The following is a 10,855-nucleotide window of genomic DNA, read 5'->3' on the forward strand; positions in this document are numbered from 1 at the left end:
TCCCCCCCCCCCCCCCTTTTTTTTTTTTCGGGAGTGCAATTTCTTTGTTATTTTTGGATTCAATTCTGATGCTTGTTGCGCAAAATTGGCTCATTCTATCGATTGATTACGCAATTTTTTGCATTGATTTCCACTTTTACTCTCCCTTTTTTTTTTGGGTGATTTGTATTTATCCATCTTTTTCTGTGTCGTCTCCTTAAGGTGGACTTGATGCCTTCAGGGCTAAAGTTCATTGCTTTTTTTTTAATCCCCTCTAATGGTGAATTTATTACTGTAAATATTTTCCCTCCCTTGATTGTAAACATGGGCTCTAAGGATTTTTCGTGAACAGTCAGTAAGGAATAATGAATTGGTGGAAATGCTAATTAAATGGCTTTAATGCTTTTGTTATCTCCCTTAAACAAGAAAAATACTGGGATGCTATAGTCTTAATAGAATGTCCTTCAATTCTGCCATTTATGTTCAAACTGAAATTCGTTGTAGACTCCATCAGTTGGAGCAGGATATAAAGGCAATTAGGCTGTGAGTAAAATTGAAAACTTTGGAGGAGGTTTGTAGTATAGGTAAAGGAAATTGAAGAACTCTAATGCAATGGGACCTGCTGAAGGAAACTAAAAACTGTATGACTTTTATATATCTAATATAGTCCTGATATTCTAAAAACTAAAAACCGTCGCCCTAGCTGGTAAGATCTTGTCATCGCTTCTAAGTTTTTACTGATTCGAGTGATTTTGGTTATCTTTAAATCTTGTTTTATTTTTATTTTTTTTCCGCTCACATCGAAATGTCAAATTGATAATTCAGATTCGGTCAATAATCGCAGTGTGTTAATGATGTTGTAATTGCTATTGTTTTTCAGCTCCCATTTTCACTGAGAAGATAATCAGTAACATGAATAGTGAGTGAAAGAGAATATAGGATTTATACGAAGAGAAGAATGGCTGGGAATGCATTAGTTAATCTTTCCACAAATTCTACCATGTTGCATATTGTGCCGAATAGGCGTAACGGTCTTGTGGATTTCTTGCCACGCTCAAGAACTCCAGCAAGACCCAGTGGTAGAGTCTTTAGGGTAAAAGCAATGTCTGCAGAAACGGGTCATAGTCAGGAGCAGAAACAAGAACAGCCCGGGGTGGCTTCTGAACGAAAAAATATAATATCTGTTGTTTTGGATGTGCCAAGGAACATTTGGAGGCAGACTCTAAGGCCACTGAATGATTTTGGGTATGGGAGAAGGAGCATTTGGGAAGGTGGGGTAGGGTTGTTTCTTGTTTCTGGTGCGGTGTTGTTGGCACTTAGCTTGGCTTGGTTGCGGGGGTTTCAATTGCGATCGAAGTTCAGGAAATATTTGGCTGTTTTTGAGTTTGACCAGGCTTCAGGCATCTGTACAGGGACACCTGTTAGGATCCGAGGGGTGAATGTTGGGAATGTTATCCGGGTTAATCCCTCGTTGAAAAATATTGAAGCCGTGGCTGAGGTGTGCTAACTACTAAACTTTGAATTATTCTATTGTTGACCTACATGTGGTGTGAATAAATTTCTCTGTTGAAACGAAAACATCTTTTGTAGGTTGATGATGACAAGATAATTATACCTCGAAATTCGTTGGTAGAGGTGAACCAGTCCGGTCTTCTCATGGAAACTATGATCGATATTACTCCCAGAGACCCAATTCCAACTCCTTCAGTAGGACCTCTTGATCAAGATTGTCTCAAAGAAGGTTTAATTGTATGTGACAGGCAAAAGATAAAGGGATATCCAGGGGTTAGTCTGGATGCATTGGTTGGGATATTCACCCGCATTGGCCGTGAAGTAGAAGAAATTGGTGTTGCAAATACCTTTTCTTTGGCTGAAAAAGTTGTATATGCCATTGAGGAGGCTCGTCCTTTACTCAATAAGGTATGAGGTGCATTCTTCTTTAAGTTCACTTGATTATAGTGTTGTTTGGTAATCTATGTGATTACTCACAGTTTAACTGTGAAAAGACTTCGTTCTTTCCTGTTAACTTACATGTCACTTAGTTTCTCTTTAATTTTTAAGGAACCTATGCGTTCATAGGTTTCTCCTAAGATTGAAGAAATATGTTGTGCAACTTTCTGGCCTACGGCTTCCAAGGGTATTAAAAATCTAAATACAACACAAAGCTAACTTGAAATGAGTCTTGTTTGCAAAACGGATACCAAGTCAGGAAAATTCCTCAATTTTGAGGCTTTGGACTCTGTGCATATCTATTAGAATACAAAGTGTGATGGGTACAAAAGGGAGAAAAAAATGACGTTAAAGGACTTTGGACTCTGTGCATGTCTATTATAAGGTATTTTCTGGAACCCAGTATTTAAAATATTCTCATGTAGCAATGCCCCAGATCAAAGCCATGGCTGAAGATGTTCAGCCTTTGTTGACTGAAGTCCGTGATAGTGGCTTATTGAGCGAAGTAGAGAGTTTGACAAAAAGCTTGACACAAGCTTCTGAAGATCTGAGGTAAATTTTGAATTACATTTATTGTTAAATTCCCCTTCACCCCGTGTGTTTGTTCACTGAAGAGCATTGCAGGTCTTTAAAAATGTTGTTTCAGCTTTCTAATTTTTTATCTCAAGAACTTTCCAAGTCTTTTCCCAGTTTAATTTTATCAACTTGTCATATCATGCAGCATAACAATGGTTATACTCCATTTAGTCTCCCTATTTATGATAGTGAAACTACTGTGATAATCTGTTTGTTGGTATGCCATGCTATGCTAAGGTGGATTAGTTAGCTCTTCATCTTTTCTAGGAACAATAAAACAAAGAATATCTCTAACAAAAAAACCAATACCTTTCTACTGTCAAATATTTATAGAGTTAGAGACCACCTTCATTTAGGATTGTAGGTATTCCGTTTTGAAGTTGAAAAGTTTAAGTTGGGAATACTTTCGAGTTTGGAGTTTGATGACCTGCCTTTGTTTTTGTAATGTAACTATGTAAGTTTGATGACTGCCTTCACTTTTTAAGGTCAGTGACAACTGACAAGGTTCATTTTACCAAATTAAACAAAGAGTCATCCACTTTAAGTACAACATCAAAATGCGATATGGGAATTGGGAAGAAACATTAAAAGCAAAAGAACAAGAATTATAAGTATGGCTGTTTAGGAGAAAGTTTCTTGAATTAGAATGAATTTAGCTCCTTTTACTTGTTGCCCCACATATGAGCTCCAGATTGTAATGAAGGCTTACTTGTTTATAAAGTTTGCAGCCAAAAAATAAATAACAATTAAGTTTACCCAGACATGATCAATTGTGATGAGTCTATTTTATAGCTGAAAATAGCTAGAAGCCTAGCATTTTCTAAACTTAACAGTTACATACCTTAGGCCTTGCTTACTTTACGTTTAAAAAAAAAAATTAAAATAAAAAGCTGGGGAACAAAATTCAAAATCCAATGTAAACAATCTCCAGTTTTCCAAAGTCAAATGCAAAATTCATGAAAATACCAAAATGCCCATCATAAAAAATATCAAAGCATAAACTCAAAGTTTATCTACTATGAACACCATTATCATGTAAAATATCTTGGGTTAAATAAAAAAAAATCCCCAAAAGCATATTATTCAAATCAATAAAATGAACCAAGTTTTTAATAATAAAAGGAGAGATTTAAGAAAAAGAATTTGATTGTTGCTTTAATTCTGGAAATTGAGCTCTTGGTTGTCAACTTCCAGTGACTTCATCTCCACTTCCAGCTACTGCCAGTGGTCTCTCCCCCTGTCCTACCATCAATCTATCACATATTATTAATTATTCTTTCATGGGCTCATGGCAATTTAGGTTAATGGTCAAACCAGCTAATCCAATCAACTAACAGCTACTAGCTAATTCAATCAGCTAATAACTATTTGCCAAACACCCCCTAGTTCTCATTGATGCCAGCAGTTGCTGATAGGGTGGACCACCACTACTCAAAGTAGTTGGCAGAGCTTGCTGGGAGAGTAGATCGAGTTGGGATGGGGGAAAAGGTTACATGAATTGCACCAAGTGAACATAGTAAATGCAAAACATTTGATACATAAATCATTTTATGTTTCTTTTTTACACTAAGTGAACATGCCATTTACTTTCATCAATACTGATTTTCAGTAAAGCGTATTCACATTCATAGTAATTCCTTTCAATTAATACAATTAACAACACCTCACTCTAGAAGCCATTAATTATTGCGAATTGAATTTTGAAATTCCCCTTTGTAGTAACATTCTTTTTTTAATAGATTTAAATATTACTATATTAGTCCAATGTGAATTGTTATGCGTAATTGAGGATAAATCTATTATTATCTTGCATTGGCATACACAGCATTTTTTAGCTTGTACAACCTGGGACTGTCTTCTTGTATGTATTTATTGGACACATCGTATGTGGATATGAACATTTAGGCTTACAGTATTTTGCATATTGAAACTGCAGAAAAGTGCATTCATCTGTAATGACTCCTGAGAATACAGAACTAATAAGGAAGTCTGTATATACACTGGTTTTCACTTTGAAGAACATTGAGGTATGTGTTGCTTGGCCAAGTTTTCGTGGATAATTATGCAAGCACTTAGTTCTTTCTTATTCAGTGTCAATCAAACCGTGCAGAGTATAAGCTCCGACATATTAGGATTCACTGGTGATGAAGCGACCAGACGGAATCTAAAATTGCTTATCAAGTCACTCAGCAGGCTACTGTGAAGATGGAAAGACACCGAAAAGCTTAGTCACAAAATTTAATATTCAAATTGAGTGAATCCGAACTGCTTCTATAATCTTGAATGCAACAGGCAGGCATTTGACACGGAGGCCAGTTTAGATCGCTGTTGGAGACACACGAGTTCTTTGGGTAATTGTGCAAATCGTTTAGGTAGTTTGATCTTTTGTTAAGATAGAAGATGAACCTATATTCCTTGTATTCCCATTACTGTGCTTTGGTGAAGCCTTCATAATGTCTCTTTCTTGTATTCAAACTCCTGTCTGGGAATATGAGGAAATAGTTCAGAGATTTTGGTTAGAAATATTAAGGTGTTTACTTTGATTCTTTGAACTGAAAGGATAGTTGTCCTTTGAAGCTTTTTCATATTTTTGAAATTTGGGCTCAAGACAATGTACCCATTGATCAGGTTTATTGAATTTTGTTAATAAGATTATAGATTAAAGAATTTCATGGAGTTGTGCAACAACTTCAAGTAATTGTAATGGGAGGTTTGGTTTACAAAATGTTAGATTGATGGAATCCGTTTGGTTAATAATTGAAAGACAAGGTAGCTCGGTAGCTCTAAGGTTTTTTTTTAAAGCAAAAACATCCATAGTCTATAAGAGCATTCTTATCAGTGGAGTTTTTGTACGGTTATTGAGGAGTTTTTTGTAAGTGTGATTAGGAAATAGAAAATGGGGTGGGAGGAAAAAATAAATAAAACAAATCAATTTAAAAAAAAAAAAAACTGATGCTGTCAGTTGACGCGCCCAGCGTAAGTAGCACTCACCCTTGCATGAGCGCCTGTTCCTTTGCCTTAGTGGGACCCATTGACCTGCATTATTCCTTATTTTACAGAAACTCCTCACCCATTATCTCTCCTCATTACCAATCACCATTGATGGGAATGCACTAAGGATAAGCAGGTCGAGTAACTTTCAGTCAAATTGATTCAACATTTAATTGAGTATGAAGTTTGATTTTTATTTTTCATTGTGATTCTTTGTCGATTAGAATTAGAGGACGTTTCACTCTTTTTGATGGGAGATGTGGGCTTTCCGTAATCAAAGGATAAACAGGTGAGTAGGTGACATTTATAACTTTCTAAACTTGGGGGGCGCATATGTGAAGTATAAAAACCTGTGGGGGAATCCTAAAAATTTAAATTATCTATAATCTAAACTAAAATGGCTTCTACACTCTACGTCTCTACTGAGGACTCCGGCGGTCCGACCAGTTCCACTCTATTGCCACTACACCCGTACGCTTCCACTTACAGGCGGCCATTATTGCACCTTCAATGGTATTTCTCTTTCGCTGCATATACAACCTCACACATATACGTTTGCATATGCCTCTCGTTCTTACTTGGTTGTTTTAGACTGGTATGTGTCATCCAACGTGAAATTCTCGACTTCTCGAGGCTTAAACGGAAAATTGCAAGCATGTTTTAACGGAAATACGGAGTAAATATTCATACGTTGTGGCAAATGAATTGTTAATTGTTATGCGTTTGCGTTTCTGATTATAGGGGGCAGGTTTAGTTGGAATAATGTTGAATTCTTGGAGCTTATGTGCGTATATTTGGAATCATTTATGCAGATACAGATGGGTAGCTTTTCTAGGGGAAAAATAGATACGGCTGGTGGGCATTATCCGCATTCTCAGTTGACCATATGGAAGACTTCTTTGTGCCCTCAGATAGTTGCACGTTTCCTAGCAATGCCTCAAAAGAATAGTGAGTGTTTCCCTAATTGCGGTTTGGTGATGAATGGTTCGGGTTATTCTGGGCATATGCTTGTTCAAGCCTCAAAGTTGAAGGATAATGGAGAGGTAGAGGAAAGTGTTGGATCCACTGCAAGGTCGACAGGTAATGATATATCTAGGAGTCTGAATGGGAAAGCTACAAAAGGGTCTGGGACAACAGCCAGAGGAAGGAGGTTGTTAAAGGTCCGGGAGGAGAAGAGGAAACGGGAATATGATCGTCTTCACAACTATCCTGCTTGGGCCAAGTACATATTCTTTTTGTTTATTACATTCTTTCATTGTTGCCATTTTTCTGGAATGAAAGTAGAATTCATTACTTGCTTTGGTTTTTTGAGCAGGGTACTGGAAGATGCCTGCCAGCATGACACTGAGCTCCGAGCTGTTCTAGGGGATAGTATAGGAAACCCAGAGCTTATGAGGAAAAGGGTAACTTATGGAATTTGATGGAATTTTTTCGTTCATTTTATGATCAAATGATCAAATGAACCAAGGGAATTTGATTGGCATAATGTTCACTGATTGCTTTACTGGTTAGGATTACAGATTCCATTGACAAAATTTTCAGAGTGTAAACATCTAGTTCATATTCCTCCTTGTCTCATACAACAGAACGTAGTTACTTACAAGTTGAATTGATTTTTTATTGTCTAAGGTTTAGGGTTTACTCTGACCAACTAGATAATGTTCTAGAAGTTGCATCATTGGGATATAGAAATCATAAAATTGAGTTCTTGCCATTTTATAGGAATAAAACACATATGACATTGTTAGACTATGACAGATAAGTGCTAAAGTCTTTACTGCAGTTTGGACTCATAAATTTAGCTACCAAAAGCTGTGGGCAGTCCTAATGTGCTTCTCTCTCTTTTTTTTTTTTTTTTGTTAATGACATTCTTTTGAGATTTTTGAAAACCGAAGGAAAGAGATATATTGCACTTACAGACATCTAATTTTGTGAAGAGCTTCTAAGGCTTTAGAGCTACATTTGATGCTAAATCTTATAGCTTTCAGTGCCAAATAATAGATTTCAGCAATTATGAGAAACACAAAAAGAATTAGAAGCTACTTTGAGCCTAAGTAATCCAATCACCTTGATGCTATGCAATCATCAGCTATTGCTGAACTTTTACAGTTCTGAGAAGTGGCCATAAACTAACCTGTGAAACTGAAAACGATGCAAACTTTACCTTTCAAACAGTAAGACTTAAGTTTAGCAACTTGGCTAGCACGATTGTACAATGAAACTCGTTAATCAATCAGAATGAAAACCAAATTCTTTTGTGGCAGAGAAAAGAAGGAAATAGTTTAAATCAGTTAAGTTGTAGTCTGTAGACTCCTGCCAAATGGCAAAGTTAATCTAGATATGATTCGTCTTCTTCTTATAGTATTTCTGAACTTCTTTCTATTATGTTTATATCACACTTTCTGTTTTGTTGATAGGTTGAAGAAAGGGTTCGAACCAAGGGCCGAGATTTCCAAAAGTCTAAAACAGGATCTGTCCTTGCTTTTAAAGTTAGCTTTAGAGAGTAATCAACTTGTCCATCTTATACTAGTTGCCTTCCAACTTTTCAGTCTAGTGCTTCTGTTTTCTTTTTCTTATTAATCGTTTGCTTTTGTTGTCTTTTAACATCTGTTACATATGATTCACATTTGGCGTAGAATGTATGTTGTTGTTTGTTAAGAGTCCCACATTTCTAAAATAGAGAGAAACATATGAGTTTATAAGGTCATGGGTTAGACTAGCTAATTGATTGGATTCAATCTTTTAGTCCAGGACTACGTTGGGTTTAATAACATTGTCAATAAATTATTAGATGGAATTAGACCACCTCAGCAAGGAAACTGAAAATAACTTGGTTGAATACACTTGTTTGTTGTTTTGTTTGATGTATTTTAGTCACATGTTACTCATACAGTGTTGGGTTTGACAGTTTCAATCCGTTGGATTCCTACATATGGTTTGAACTATATGGAGCACCATCTGATCGGGAAGTTGAACTTATTGGTAGTGTAAGTTGATTGTTTCCTCCCTTCTTCATCTCCATACTGTACTCATTCTCCTTTCACCTTGGTGCCCCCCTGCATCACAAGAAGAAATGATTAACTCCCTCGATTTATGTGATATCATGTGCCGCATAGTAGCTTGGAGCTTCTGGCTCTTCGAAAACTATTAATGAGATGTCGTATTGCAGGTTGTTCAGGCATGGTATGTCATGGGGCGTTTAGGTGCTTTCAACTCATCTAACTTGCAGGTTAGTGTTTCAATAAATTATGTTACTGTTGTGGTATTTGTTACAGTTGTCATGAGCATTGCCATATTATATTTGCTACAAACACACCTCAAAACTGTAATTACTATGGCATATAAATATATACTTATAATATTTATATTTATTGAGGGCCATGCTCCAATATTCTTGAAATAATATATTTTTAAGAAAAATGCTACTCCGTAAAATATAGTGTGCTGAGTTAGGTTGTTATAGTGTTGCATTTCCTAATCACACAGATTCCTTCTTTTCATGATTTCAAAATTTTTATATTTTCTTTTAAAAAAATTACCCCTTGATAATAATAATGGAAATGTTTGACGTTCAATAACTCAATGAATGCAGTTGGCAAACTCATCCATGGACAACAATCCTCTCTACGATGAAGATGCGGGTTCCAAGGTGATGCCATCGTCATTTCATGATATAAGCGATGTTGAGTTCCAGGACAACTGGGGTAGAGTTTGGTATGACTTCTTGTGATCCTTCTGTTTTTTTTTTTTTGGTGGTTTATTCGGTAAAGCTTGCTCATGCAGGGTAGATCTTGGCACGTCTGATTTCTTTTCTATTGATGTGCTTCTCAACTGCTTGACTGCATTGAGCTCAGAGTAAGCCCTGAATTTGTGAATTCCATTTGTTAGTTATATAAACCTTAGGAAAATCAAATTTGAAATGATATCCTAGGCTTTGATACGAAACTCGCAAGACGAGGGGAATTATTGCCCAAGATGTTTGGGAAGTTCGTATCAGTTAGACACATCCATCCATAGTTCATACCAATCTTTTGCAATTTTATCTGCAGATACTTGGGCATTCAACAGGTAGTATTTGGTGGTCGCCGCATGGGTGATTGGGAAGATGGAATGACCGACCCTGAAGACGGATACAAATACTTCAAAATATGATTAGAAACAGGAGAACACAAAAGAAAAGGGAAGCTATTCATATACAATCCACCGGTACATCTTTTTGCGTTTAGATAGTGAGAGCGCTTGGGGTTTCCTCTTTTTCGCATATTAGCTGCATTTACTGTATGAGTTATGAGTATCTACCTTGTTGGGGCCTGGGGGTGAAGGGGAAGCTCAAGCTGGTGGTATCATATGTAATAGAACTGCTCTTATCTGGTAAAAAAAAAATTACTGAATTGTAATAGCAGAGTTCATCTGTTATATCCTGGCAATGCAGTGAAACCTCCCCAAAAAGTTTTGGTGGAGTTGGTTGAGAAATGATTTGGAGAATTCAATTTGATGCATCATGATGTGAATCAAACAATGATGACTTGATTGTTTGAGCTCATATTGCCCAATCCACTTCACCGTAACAGCGCTATAGTCAAGTCGGCAAATTATTCTGTGGACCTGGGTCCACCTTGACCTTGCAAGACCCTGGTCCATGGTATAACTATTGTGTCAAGTCAAGTTGGGCTCGAGTAGTAAAAATTGAGTTAGTACCCAATATAGTCCTCAACTTTGGTGGTTTTACTCAATTTAATTCTAAGTGACTTTTTGTGCTTCATTTAGTCCTTGACTTAGATGGTTTTATGCAATTTAGTCCTCCATTAAGAATTTCGTTTATTGGTTATTAGTAATAGGGTTAATATGGTAATTTCTCTCTTTTTTTTTTTTGGGTTTGATTACTCTCCTAATTAATTTTACCCTCCTTCATCGATTAAATTTCCCCCATTATTAATCAACTTGATCTTTAATAAAATGAAGGCTAAATACATGCCAAAATTAAACATTGAAAGAAAGAGTACATAAAAGAAAAATGAATTTCACAAAGATGGATAAAGTGGACAAATTAGAATGACAAGGAATGTGGGATGGAATATGAAGTCAGGCCATCGTGCCGGTAGTGTGTTTAATTTGCTTCTAGTGTTTTTGCTTTGGTGTGCGTTTGCTTTCAATTTGTCAACAATTATTGGGTTATGCATATATATGCTTTTAGATTTCTAGGGTTTGTTACAAAGAAGAAGGAGAAATTTATGTTAAGCATATGAGTGGTTGAGGTTATTTTGTTGTTCTATATTCATTCCTGTAGACTAGTGATTAATTGTAATTTATCTATTTCTCCTCTGTTGTACACTATAAATACATTGGTTATTCTCTTCAA

At 36.2% G+C, this 10,855-nt stretch overlaps 2 protein-coding genes across 5 annotated transcripts in view; both read left to right on the forward strand.

Moving 5' to 3' along the window:
* Positions 1–5,162, forward strand: part of LOC116029477 (protein TRIGALACTOSYLDIACYLGLYCEROL 2, chloroplastic) — a 5,723-nt gene extending 561 nt beyond the window's left edge. For both annotated transcript variants that reach the window (XM_031271532.1, XM_031271524.1), the window contains exons 2-6: positions 860–1,477; positions 1,570–1,899; positions 2,366–2,481; positions 4,442–4,532; positions 4,616–5,162. In XM_031271532.1, the coding sequence (XP_031127392.1) occupies positions 938–1,477; positions 1,570–1,899; positions 2,366–2,481; positions 4,442–4,532; positions 4,616–4,708 (1,170 nt within the window). In that variant the 5' untranslated portion in view covers positions 860–937 and the 3' untranslated portion in view covers positions 4,709–5,162. The remainder of the gene's footprint in view (positions 1–859; positions 1,478–1,569; positions 1,900–2,365; positions 2,482–4,441; positions 4,533–4,615) is intronic.
* Positions 5,163–5,862: 700 nt separating this feature from the next.
* LOC116014235 lies at positions 5,863–9,969 on the forward strand. 3 transcript variants are annotated; one of them, XM_031254254.1, is made up of 9 exons: positions 5,863–6,009; positions 6,309–6,718; positions 6,812–6,899; positions 7,914–7,999; positions 8,405–8,483; positions 8,666–8,725; positions 9,089–9,210; positions 9,280–9,351; positions 9,546–9,969. In XM_031254254.1, exons 1-9 carry the CDS (start codon positions 6,007–6,009, stop codon positions 9,646–9,648), a joined length of 1,023 nt encoding a protein of 340 aa, XP_031110114.1. In that variant the 5' UTR covers positions 5,863–6,006; the 3' UTR covers positions 9,649–9,969. The 3 variants fall into 3 exon arrangements, with proteins under 3 accessions (XP_031110114.1, XP_031110122.1, XP_031110128.1); XM_031254262.1 differs by lacking the exon at positions 9,280–9,351; XM_031254268.1 differs by lacking the exon at positions 9,546–9,969 and having other exon boundaries at positions 9,285–9,351.
* The last annotated feature ends 886 nt before the right edge of the window (positions 9,970–10,855 follow it).

Source organism: Ipomoea triloba, chromosome 1, assembly GCF_003576645.1.
Source record: "Ipomoea triloba cultivar NCNSP0323 chromosome 1, ASM357664v1".
Taxonomy (NCBI): domain Eukaryota; kingdom Viridiplantae; phylum Streptophyta; class Magnoliopsida; order Solanales; family Convolvulaceae; genus Ipomoea; species Ipomoea triloba.